Source organism: Castor canadensis, chromosome 4 (assembly GCF_047511655.1).
Source record: "Castor canadensis chromosome 4, mCasCan1.hap1v2, whole genome shotgun sequence".
Taxonomy (NCBI): domain Eukaryota; kingdom Metazoa; phylum Chordata; class Mammalia; order Rodentia; family Castoridae; genus Castor; species Castor canadensis.
In genome coordinates, this window is record NC_133389.1 from 120,279,248 (window position 1) to 120,292,280 (window position 13,033).

Sequence of the window (13,033 nt, forward strand, 5' to 3'; positions counted from 1 at the left end):
TATTGTTATAGTACTGTCATGATCTCCATATGTCTCTGCGTGTCCAACCTATTCAGAAGTTTATTAACAGAGACCTACATGAGAACGGCTGCACAAGGCTTGCAGTATTGTGTGTGCTAAGTGGTAGGACTCACTGTTCTCTAGTAAGTTCCCATAGTTATTCTTTTGAAAGCTACTGTAATGATTGTTTCTTATTGCCAAGAAAGCACCATATGAAATGAGCTGAGTATATGAGATAAATGTTTCAACTTGAAAAGAACACTTAAGACTGATGGGAGTTGTAGCAAAACAGAGAATTAAGCTGCATCTGAAAGAGGTGACCACTGTTCAACTCTAAATCTCATTGCCATGCAGGAATATGAGCTCAGGCATACAAGACACATTCATTTTTTTAAGTGAAAATGTCTTGCATTTTTAAGCATGGAAGTTAATTTAAATTTAAAACATTACACTGGGTCAATGTAGGCCAAAAACGCACACACACACACACACACACACACACACACACATGCTCTCACATACACATATACACACAACTGTTCAACTTTACAGCTCTCATCTACCTGTTTTAATGTGATATTTGGTATGTATTTTACAAACGAATATATATTGATACAGTTCATATAAATGTATAGTTTTAGAGTTGTAAAGTTGTATAGTTTCATAGTTGTATAGTTACATATAGTCAGATATGTATGTGTATCAAAACATAGACATACAGGTATAAATATGTGTGTGTATATATGTGTGTGCATATACACACAGACACATACACACATAACTGCAGGTGACATTCTATAGTACTCTGCCAAAATCTCTAATTTACTGACTTTCCGGAAGCAGATTATTTTCCTCCAAGTCTAACAAGAATTTCTTTGACTAAAAAATCTTTGCCATGTAGACATGTCTCTAGTGTAAACATTGTATCATTTGTCATGCAAGTTTTTCACCTAAATTGTATATTATGTCACATTTTTATGTTGATTATATTTCTAATTCCTGGGTTTCTGATCTTGATTTTTGTGTGGTAAAAATAAACTCTTAAATGAAAAATTTTAAATTATAATCTCCAAATCTGATACAATTTGCATAATATTTTACAACTTACATATATCATGGAAAAAAATATAACATAGTATAGCTTCATGGGAATTTAGCATGCTTGTTTGCAAGGAAAACACTTTGACAGGAAGGCTGAAGCTGTATCATGCAAGCATGGAGGTCACACACGACCTCAGAGCACATGCATTCATTCAAACTAAAATGTGTGTGTGGCCATGGCTTTGATGGGACTTGATTCTCACTTGAAATACACATAGTACGCTAGTAAGAACATACAAACATGAACATATGAGTATATGTTGGGAGATTGCTGGGATAATCCTAGCCTTGCAGATATTTGAATTTGATAATATGGCATAACATCCAGAGTGAATGGGCTAAAGAAGTATCCTGGAAACTCCAGGAACCAGAAAGATCTTTTTTTTGGTGGAACTGGGGTTTGAACTCAGGATTTTGCCTTAGAAAGAGGCATGCCTAATTAAAGACTTTTCTCTAACCACTTAGTACTTCCAGACTCTTGGAGTTGTTATTTTGCAGATGTATTGGTTTTGTTTTTATGTTTGTTTGGATCAGTGTATGTGTTTTGATTTTTTTTAATTCAATGCATACAAAAGATTTTTTTTAAATGAAAGCAGTATATTTCAATTGTGTGGGAGAATTAAGCATAGCCACTCTAAATTGTTTCCAAGGTAAAAAGCCTACTGTCTACTGGAGAGACAGCAAAGCATAGAGGTTATTAGGAAGAGCTATGAAACACAAAGCTTCTATTTAAACCTCAGAGCTATTCATTATTTGGGTCATGGGGACAAACTGATTTATTTCCCTCTGCCTCAGATTCTCCATTCGAAAACAATGATAGTGATACATCATCTCACAGAATTGTTGATATACTAAAGATGTGTTTGTTGTTATTATTATTTATTGTTATTATTACTAACTCAAATCAGATTCCTTGCAATAGATATATATTAGTTACCTGAAAAAGCAGGAGGTGGTAAAGAATCTAAATGTTTTTACAGAAATGGAGCATATTATCAACTAATGCAATTACCATTCTCAGTGTACTTTACATATTGCATGTATACATGTCTTTTATAATTGATTATAATCTCCATTATAGTGTTAAAGAAAGGTGCCTTTATTAAAATGGTGCCTTTATCAAAATGAATTAGGTGTCTACAACACATGGTATGCAGATTAGGTTAATGAGTTAAAGGTGTGTTTCTACAGAGAAAGTATTGGGAACTGCAGAGCCATTCACAGACCAGGGAGCTGACCCCTCCAACAGAGAGAATGATGCAGGAATAAGGGCCCAGCCATGCCTGAGCTATGGAAAATGTCCTTACACTCTCATCAGAAGTTGCCTTATCTATTATCACCTCTGGCAGAAGCTGTCCATTGGGGAGCATGAGGGCTGAGGGTCCGTCAACCAGAGACACCACACCATTGCAGTCCACGGCACTGTGCATCTTCCCATTCACCGGCAGCATTGGGGGAGACCTACTGGCCTGGCTGATGTTACTGCTGCGCCGCTCCCAGGGTCTATGAGGCACGAACAGTGAACCCCGTCTGCTCTCATTGTCTCCAAAAATGCTGTGCTCATCGTCAGCAAATTCAGTCTCAGATCCTATATCTTTTCCCCGACCTTTGAAACTGAAAAGACTTGTTCTGCTGCTGCGCCTTGCAGAAAACAAGGAGCCACGAATGCTGAGCGGTGACTGCAGAAAAAATAAAATGACATGGATTTGCTGGAGTTCCTGCAAAGAGCAATGTTCTTTATAAGATTACCACTGAACTCATGGTCTGGGGGCAGGTAACTCTGCCAGTTTAAAGGACACATATTTAAAAGCAAAGTGGTTCAGAAAGAAGACAATTTTTCCCAAATAAAGGTTGAAATAATTGGAAGAATTTATCCTTTCAGGACCAGCTAAATTACTTGTACAGCTCTAAACTGTGATATTTTACAGGGACCTCTCCATTAACAACATACTATCTATCACTTAAAAACAAATTCACTATTGATGACTGTCATTTAGCTTCTCATATATCAGTCCCTAAGTGCCACAAGAAATTGAAATTCTTAAGGTCAAAGACCATACTGATGCTTATTTGTCTTACCTTCTTTGCAACTCCACTTTATGCACTGGAGCCCAGTTAAGTTGTGTTTTAAAAGACCATTTAATACCAGTGAACTTACAAAGTCATGAAATACTAGAACTCAGAAAAGAAGTTGTTCATGATCAAAGAGGGGGAAAAGGTCACCCTAAATTATCTCATGCCCAGAACAAACTGTTTCTATAAATCAAAATCCAATACAAATTCTTTGGAAGTATCAAGTTCAAGTTCAATAAACATCAGTGCTTGCTATGTAGAGGGCAAAATGACAGACACTGTGAACAGTGGAAAATGAGCACGACAAGGTCTTTGCCTTAAAGCCAGCTTGACTGTTCTTGCCATCTTTCTTTTTACTGATGTCACGTGTGTTCAACTTGCATCTCACCGTTGAGATTATGAAATCTCTGAAGACAGGGATGGTTTTTGTCTTTTATTTTTGTTCATCTGGCAGAGTCTTGCAAACCTAAGTGGTAGAGGCTGGAAAATTTAAAGGAAGGCAAAGATGAGGAGGGTAATAATTCTGGGTGAGGCATTGGAAGACTAGACTGGAACAATGGAGAACAGAGGAAAATGTGTAGGATGAAGGATACAGAGCTAGTGGGGGGAAAACAGGTGGTGCTATGCCAGGGGTGAATGAAGGAGAAAATGATTAGAGTTAGAGAGAAATGTGTGCACTAGCTAATACAGCACAGAAGGTTTGAAAGCCTGCAGGTAAGAGTGAACACTCCAGTTTGAGGAAGCAAGGGCCATGAGGCAGAGAAAGGGAGGAGAGTCAACCCGGAGACAGTAGGGGCATGGATCAGATGTGGACCTTGTTCTTAGTGGCTATTCAATGGAGCATTTTCAATTCTTTTTTCTTTCCTGTTTTAAAAGCTAAGCTGAGGGAAAACTAGATTTTTGTTTTAGAGAAACAATTTGGGTGCTTGTCTAATGGAAGGAAGTATTAGTGTGGAGGTAGTACAGAGAAGCAATAGTTCATTTTAGGGGTTTGCGCAGAACTGTAGACAGAGAATCCTGAGGTGTGGTGGTTTCAGTGATTAAAGCAAGAATGAGAAAGAGAAATTCCACAGAAGCAGAATTAACAGATTATGAGACCATAAATAAGAAGGTTTTTGGTGGGAAGTAGAGGACATCAAAGGCATCTACAAAGTTCCAAATTGGGTACTTGATATTCTGCTGATACCCTTGCCTATAGGAATAAAAAAAAAGAAGAGAAGCTAGCCTAACATTACTAAGATTAGTTTTTTGACTAATGACGTATTTAAAATACTGGCTAACTACAACTATAAAAGTTCATATATAGTGTGAACACTCTCTTCATTTCTATAATGGTTCTCAGGAATATTGCATTTCAGAAAACTTGATTATTAAAGAAGGTTGTTATGCTGAAACTGTAAGTCCCTTCAAAAATGAACAACTTAAATTGAAAACTGGGCATCTGCTTTCCATAAGTGAAAAAATATATATATATAGGTTTTACCTAAAATATACCAGTGAAATCATCCTGCTCCTGGGGCACCCTGCCATGGAATAAAACTTGTGTGCTGCCTTCCTGGCAGTGATGACACAATCTGAGTGTCTGTGTACCTGATTAGGGGTAGACAGTCTCTTCTCGCGTGCCCTTCTGTGCCCTTCAACACCAAGATGGACACTCTTTCTTCTGATGCTCTCGTCTGATCCCGATTTGGACAACTTCTCATCATCCCCCTTTTCCTCACTGGAGAGTTTCTTTTGGTTCTTTTTCTTTCTTCTATTTCTTCTTTCCTTAGCACTTTTTGAACTTAGTTTGGATGTTTCAGAAGAACTCTCTGAGAGGCCCATAAGTCTGCTTCGCCCAATACTTGTGTATTCAGCTGCTGCCATTGCTATTGCCTGTTGGATCAAGACATTTCACATGTGTAAGTCATCTCCAAATTCTGGGAAACCTTATTAAAGGGCAGTTATCACAAAGTGACAGTTTTCTTTGCACTGTGATCAAAAAGCATTCAGAACATATTTGTTTCTACACTTGCATTGTAATAAAGCCCTATCTTAGTTTGAAATAAAACTCTTATTTGTTACTAATTTGCTTATAGTAAAGCAAACTTAAATATTGTATGTTAGAGTTTTACTAGCTTTGAGATATAGGACTCAAAGATAATGAGATTATACATCAAGTAATTTACTCAATATTAACAACATAATCAGGTACTCTACAGTTTAATGAGATCAAGTTATTTGAAAACTGAAATGAATTATTAAAAAATAATAGCATCTCAAGAAAATGATGGGGGGTCACTGATTATTATCTAGGGGTTCTCTAAATAGTAATTGGGATAGCCCAGCACCTGAATCACCTTTTCCTTAAAAAATGTGTTTTTAATAAGTAAACAATTCTTATAAAAAATGGGAATATATAAATAAATAACAGAAAATATTCATAATCTTACTATTCCAAATTCCTGGTGTTGAAATTTCTTCCAGCCTTTATATATTTATAATTTTAAAATTGATTGTATCCTATTACTTAATCTATTTTTTACCAGATTTCTCTCATGACATATGCTTTTCTTAAACACCTTATTTTATGGATAAATAAAATTCTAAGATACAATATATCACAATCCTTTTCACCATTTTCTAATTTTTAAAAATGTAAATGTTTTCTGATTTTTTAATGTTAGTAAAATTCTGTGCTACTTATGTTTGTGCATCAGTTTTTCTGCATCACAGATTATCATCCTTATTCAGTAACATTAAATTCCTTGAGACAATTTAACCAGATTGAATCATCAAACAAATTTTAGAACTCTTGCAGTATATTTGAAATTATGTTTGTCTTTGAAAGCTTCTCAGCCTTTCTACTGAAGTATCATTTTAGAGAGTGGATTATAGAGGAATCCTCAAAGACATGTGATTTAACCTTAAGTGGTCTCACCATTAGTATGACTTTCTTAACTTTCAGGTTCCATTTTAAAAAATCCTTGCAACATTAACAAAAATTGGATGTACATATTGCTCTCTACCCCATAGGCTATCTGTTAACATTAACATTAAAATAATTTTCTTAAACTTCTGTGTTCAATAGTTACTTTGGGGAAGCATATCATTTATATTTTGGGACCCTGCATAATCTCACACACATTGAGGCATTGTGGGTGATGGATTTAGGAGCAACAGCCTTAGAGCATCTTAGGTACAACATGGAGTTTAGTATGGGGAAGGTGTCAATTCTAGTTCAGTCCAAAACTGGCTCCTTCACCCTATATTAAGAACGAAGATGCAGTTTGTATAGAAAAATTAACTAAAAGAAAATGTATCTGGGAAACGTTGAGCATAGGACCACAAGGCCTCTGTTGTTACTCTTTACTTTTCTAATTGTACAAATAATTTTAAACCATATAACAATACCTCAGCTTCTTCTTGCTCTTTTTTGAGTCGATCTAACATCTGTTGAAATTCTAACTCTTTTTGTTTAGCTTCTTCAATGTTTGCCTGATTCTGTTCTTCATAGGCCATGGCAACCACAGCCAGGATCAAGTTGATGAGGTAAAAGGAGCCCAGGAAAATCACCACAACAAAGAAAATCATGTAAGTTTTGCCAGCAGCACGTAGTGTCTAAGGAAAAATGAAATTTGTTATTTTAACAATACAGAGTTTTTTTTCAGTAAATGGTATATTAGGCATGGATAAATTCTATATACTCTCATGTTATAAAAATATAAATGGACAAAATTAAATCTTCATAGAAAACAACGAGCATTCAAAAAATACATTTTTAGTACAAAAGATATACCAGTATAATCAAACCTGAACTAAAGTTAGGTCTGATTCTCAACTACTATTATGTAAGATAATGTAATAACTTCCCTGTGTTTTTCCCATAGTCTGGAAATTTTTACTAAACCTAGCTACTATTCTTTCTTTTGAATTTTAGAAGCAAATAATATCTATAGATTCCTTTATTGTTAAAAATCCTATCTTTCTTTAACATGAAGTATTAATCATACTTTTTAATCTTAATGCAAAGCAAATAACTTTATTGAATGAATTCATCTATTCATGTCATAGGCATTTATTTTTAACTAACATTTTCATTAATAATTTAAAAATGCAACATACCTCCTTCATGCATTACACTTTAAATTAACTCAAAATAATACAGACAACTGTTGTAGTGGCTTAAGTGGTAGAGCACCTGCCTAGCAAGTGTGAGGCCAAGTTCAAACCCCAGTACTGCCAAAAAAAATTAAAAATAAATAAAAAACCAAAATAATACAGACATTAAATGAAAAAAAAAGTCTTCCTCTAAAACATGTCATGCTTTTTTAATCCTTTTTCTTTCAGTTTGCTTTTAGTAACCTCTTTTTCTGAATAATTTCCTAAAAGGGTAATTGTTGAGTCTATGAGTGCATTCATTCTAATTGTCATAGTAATTCTTGTGTTACCTTCTCCAGTGGTTAACCAATATTGCATGAGAAAATCTGCCTCGTCATGTCTCATAATTTGTCTCTGTTTTGGCCTCCCTTTTAAAAATTTAATTTTTGTCATTGTGAGAGGTGAAAAATAATGTTTTATTGTTTTAATTTGCATTTCTGGAATTTTTAGTAAGGCTGACTTCTTTTTGCATATTTAAAGAATTGGAGACTGGTACAATGGTATTCGTCTGTAGTCTCAGCTCATTGGGAGGCAGAGGAAGAAGCATCGCTTGGGCTCCTTGGACTGTACACCTCCAAAATTAATGCATTACTTTTCTTTTCCTGTGATGTGTATTTCTGCATAATTTTTATGTTGATTCATAATATTCTTAGAAATTAAGTAAATATAAAACAGGCCCAAAGAAGAATCTGTGGCAATTCTGAGAAAAGTGATTCACTATCAGTTGAAAGAACAGAATAGTCATTTCAATCTCTTCTTTTGTGACAGGATGCTGAGGATATATAATAAATAGAGGTTCATATTCAAGTTGGAGCAGAAGCCATGTGAATGATGTGAATGAAAACATAGTACAAGAGATTAATGCTGTAAACTGAGGAATACTTAGAGGGTCACAGAAGCCTACAAGAGGAAGCATTTGACTTGGAGAGAACAATTAAGTGAGGTAAATTGAGTCTTCAATTGTAAATAGGAGTTCAAAATAAAACTTGGTGACATCTAAGAGTAGTACAGCCTCATGTCTTCAGGACCCACTGGTGCAGGAGGAAAACAGTGCATGTGTAGGACTATTTTGAGAGACTATGACAGCACATTTTTCTACTTTTCTAGGACCCCATGGGATGATATAATGAGGAAGAGGGAAGACCTAGAAATCAAATATGAAATTTATTTATAACAATTTTTGATGGTACTGGGTTTTGGACTCAGAGTCTCATCATGCTTGGTAAGTCAGGCATCCTGCCAAAGAAATTTATTTATATTTCAAGAGCTACCCACTCCAATCATGCTGGGGTAAAACATTTTTAACTTTAGTAATAAACAATAGAGTTTTCTATATTCTCAACTGAATAAAAAACTCAGAAAGATGGTAGCAACATGCCCCAGACTTTCATGTGATTCATAAATGCGCACTTCTCTTGACACTCACTTGTTGGTAAAGGTTTTCCCAGTAATCCTGAGTCATCAGTCGAAACAAGGCTAAGAAGGCCCAGCTGAAAGTGTCAAAGCTTGTGTATCCATAATCAGGGTTTCTGCCAGCCTTCACACAGGAGTACCCTTCTGGACACTGACTACACATTAAAAAAATAAAAGACATTGCAGGTCAGAGTGTCTTTAAGATACAAGTTAAAGAGCACTACAGAAAAGTTACAAATTTAAGAGGGGTAGTATTGAGTAATGACTAAGAATTCATTAGCATTATTTGGAGTCAGGAAGAAATGGGTATAAATCCCATCCTACTAATTACTAGCTGATGACCTTGTCAAATTACTTGAAAGTAAAGTTCCTTCTCTGTATGAGAACAAAGTAATAATAGTCGAAAGGATAATATTGATATTAAATTTAAATAAGATAATTTGTATCTATTCTTTAGCCTACTTCCTGCACATAGAGAACATTTAATAATGGTAGGTTCAATTAGCAATACCATCATCATCATCATTCTCAAAATTTGTAAATAATCAACAGAGTTATATAATAGTTCTTGGATCAATACGGATTGATATGAAGGTCTATATCAACATTGCTTCTCCAAAAATTATTCTTGGAGTGAACTAGCATTAAAATTAGTCAAAGTCAGCATTTGTGAAAGTTCATAAAGATTTTTTTTCCTTCTAAATCTGGTGGCTTGTTTTTTGTGGTGGCATTACATAAAGCCAGTGTTCTGAAAGTTTTTTTGGGGAGAGGCAGTGACACCTTCTTGTTGATTTTTGTTATCCCATTGTTCACACACCCTGATGAAGATACATCTACATAGGAGGAACAACAAGAACCAATGCCCTGCTACAAAATGAAGTTGCTACATGGGAGAAATAGCCAAGTGGATATTTGCATAAATACGATGTTCTTTAAAAATTCCTGCCCAAGTGCATGGGATGTTTTTGTACAGACCATCCAATACACTATGCTCAGTTAACTATGAGTCATACTTAGTTGAGCAATAAGTAGAACGTTAGTATGGAAAGACAAGTTGATTTTGCTACTCTTCTTTCCATAAAGAATAAAATCCTGAAATTATCTAACCAACTTGAAGAATATTGTTGTATTTGAGATTTCTACTATTTTATCTTATTTTAATTGACTCACTATGCATTCAGGAGTGTGCAGTAACTATAAAAATTTTAAAGTCTGGATTCACTGTGGGATAGAATGAGTAAAATAATGAGATATATTAAAACTGTATAGAATCAAAGGTCCTTATCAGCAAAATAATTGAGCATGGTTTCCTTCTTTTGTAGCAGTTAGACTAAAAACAAAACAGATGTTACATACCCTGAGTCTGTGCTGAAACCACACAGGAGAGCATCTTTGGATCCCTCCAAATAATAAAAATATTCTGTTTAGGAAGAATTTGAACAACAAACCATTACAGAGTGTAAGCATTAAGAATGAAATATCAAGTAAGTTTATAAATATAGGCACACACAGGTTACATATACATATATATGCTGTATTCCAGGCAATAAACATTGACTTGTTCATATATCAGCCATCAAATATGTATTGATAATATCTTATGGACCACACAGTGAATATGATGGCAAACATGACAAAGTCACTAGTTTTGTGGAGTTACCTTTATGTTTGATGGGGTTGGAGGTTGAAGGTGAAGAAAAACACTTAACAAGTAAATAGATATGTATACATGGTAATTTCAGATAGTGATTGTTTTGGTGTGGATGTTAAGTGTTCCCCCAAAGGCTCATATGTTGAAGGCCTGGCCCTAATGCACAGTATCCAGAAGTGAGCCTTTAGGGTATGATTAGATAAGGAGATCTCTGACATCATGAATGCATTAAACCAGCTATGGATTTATAGCTTAATGGGTTGGTGGTGTAAACTTTAGGAGATTGGACTTAATTGGAAGAAGTAAGTAATTGCAGACATACCCTTGAAAGGTAAGAGGCCCCTTCCTCTTTCTCTTGCTCTTTCTACTTTTCAGTTACAATGAAGTGAGCAGCTCTGTTCTACAACACACTCCCTATCGTGATGTTCTGCCTCATTACAGACCCAGAAACAACAGAGGTAAGTGACCATAGACTGGACCATCTGAAATATGAGTGCAAATAAATACTTACTCCTCTAAGTTGGCTTTCCCATTTATTTTGTCATAGCAAAAAAAGTATTTTCATCAATATGAAGTTCTTAAAACATTTTCACTAACATGGTAATAAACGCTCTAAAGAAACTAAGACAATCAGTTATGAACAGCATATCAGCAGGATGGAGAAGTTGGCTATTATGTGGTGAGTGGGGAGGAGTGTGGCAGCAGAGACAGGCAGGGATTTTCATATCATGAAAAGAAATTTAGATTTTAAGTGTGATTAGAAGTAACAAAAGTAGGAAGTAGTTATATGAGCTATCAGTAATATTTTTAAATGCCATGTGGTTGCTTTGTGTGTATAGAATAATGGTGTGCAAACAGAAGATCAGTAAGTGGCTAGAGTAAGAGGTGGAATTCCTACAGCTCAGAAAATAGCTATGTTTATGGAGAGAAGAGGATGGAATATAGTGGACTGGAATTGCTGATGGAGGACTTTGAGGTGTGTGCAAGACAGAGAACCTGGGGAGATGGTGGTGCCAGTTACTGAGATGAGGGGACCAATAGAAAAACTAGGTGCCTTTTAGCTATGCTTAGTTTGAGGTTATTGTCAGCGATTAAACTATACCTTAAAGTAGACTGACCAATATGAGAATCTGAAGGTCGGAGGAGTCTATAAGTCAGTATCAAGGAGATGGTTTTTCAAAACCATGGGATTTGAGGAGTTTGGCCAGAGAGAAGGTGTAGGTAAGGAAGGGGAAGGAATGGTGGAAAGGTAAAGGTAAAAGGAAGGAAAAGGAGGAAATGAGAGAACAGAGAAGGAAGGGAATCCTTAACTGAATTCCAAGTATTCCAGACAATGAAAAAAATAGCGAGGCAATAATATAAATGAATAAAATTTGTTTTCCAAAAATTCCCTTATTTTTCATTCACCAATAAGTATTTTTTATGACCTACAAATTCCAGATGTTGAGGATATGACAGTTAAATAAATGCATATTTTCCATTTTATACTTTTTAGGGTACACTTGTGCTCATTTTCACTGATAAAAGTCTCTTACTTTCCATCATTCATTGTTAAGGCTTATTCCTACCATTGGGTAGACCTACCCTTACAAAGTAAATGCATAAGGGACTAAAAAAGATTTTTTTTTATCATTGCTCCCAAATATGTATTCTTTTAAATGAGGTTGCAACTTCCCAATTGGTGCATTTAAAAGAAAAATATAGTTATTATGAGTCTTTTGGAATAATAGTGAATTAGACTTTGAAGTGAAATATTCTTGGATATCAGTGTTTCTTGCACCTCATCCTACTCAAGTGAATTATCTTTAAGCCTTTGAAACCTTAACTGCTGCATCTGTAACATGTGGTTAAGAATATCTGCCTCATGGAGTTTTAGAATAGTACAAATAAGACATTGCAGGTAAAGCAATATTGGTGATCCACGCATTGTATATTATCTGCCAAAGACAGAAGCAATTGTTAATAAATGATATACAATGCAAAAAAGTTTAATCAACTGGCTTTTATACACCATCACATTGTTTTACTTGTAATATGCAAATAAAACAATGAAGTATCTTAGTTTGAGGAAGAAAATTAGGTGACCAAGGGCATAAAAAACCTTTCTCAAAACAAATCTTGCGCTTCAGTGAGGAAGGGTCTGGCAGTCTGAGGATTTGAGGGACCAAGATACAAGGTTTCATACACAAGACATTTCACTGGGAATGATTACTTTTAATCATCTTTGAAAACAACATTTTTAATGTTCACCAATCATCGAAAGACTGCATTATAGGAATGAGCTCTCACACTAATGTACCAGAACACTACCATGCTACCATTTAATTCAGTTCAAGGGGGATGAAAGGTGAATCAATTGAAGCAGACTACTCTGGTATTACAGAACACTTGACAATAATTTGTAAACAAGAGGCCATTAAATTGTTAGAATAATTCTTTCAAGAGAATTCAACTTTAAAATCTAAAGAAAAGGGAAAATAAAACACTTTTGTACACAGCACACATAGAATATTTCTAAAAGATAAAGAATGAATTATGATTCATTAATTCTACTCCTAGGTATTTACTGAGAGTTGAAAACATATATCCACACAAAAATTTGTACATAAGTTTCATAGCAATATTACTCATTATAGCTGAAAATGAAACAACCCA

The 13,033-nt window shown here is 35.0% G+C and overlaps 1 protein-coding gene and 1 long non-coding RNA gene across 7 annotated transcripts in view; one reads left to right on the top strand and one right to left on the bottom strand.

Annotated features, from left to right (window-relative positions):
* The window catches only part of LOC141422581 (uncharacterized), a 188,481-nt gene that overhangs the window by 124,409 nt on the left and 51,039 nt on the right, over positions 1-13,033 (top strand). For both annotated transcript variants that reach the window (XR_012447229.1, XR_012447230.1), the window contains exons 3-7: positions 2,293-5,075; positions 6,671-6,747; positions 8,083-8,257; positions 8,422-8,536; positions 10,754-10,836. This is a non-coding gene — a long non-coding RNA (uncharacterized lncRNA). The remainder of the gene's footprint in view (positions 1-2,292; positions 5,076-6,670; positions 6,748-8,082; positions 8,258-8,421; positions 8,537-10,753; positions 10,837-13,033) is intronic.
* Scn9a (sodium voltage-gated channel alpha subunit 9) overlaps positions 1-13,033 on the bottom strand; it is a 138,973-nt gene that overhangs the window by 57,243 nt on the left and 68,697 nt on the right. For 4 of the 5 annotated variants that reach the window (XM_074071016.1, XM_074071014.1, XM_074071013.1 and 1 more), the window contains 5 exons: positions 10,084-10,147; positions 8,741-8,882; positions 6,568-6,774; positions 4,765-5,049; positions 2,409-2,780 (listed from right to left, as the gene is read on the bottom strand). In XM_074071016.1, coding sequence (XP_073927117.1) covers positions 2,409-2,780; positions 4,765-5,049; positions 6,568-6,774; positions 8,741-8,882; positions 10,084-10,147 — 1,070 coding nt within the window. The remainder of the gene's footprint in view (positions 1-2,408; positions 2,781-4,764; positions 5,050-6,567; positions 6,775-8,740; positions 8,883-10,083; positions 10,148-13,033) is intronic. The other variant, XM_020156909.2, reaches the window with a different exon arrangement.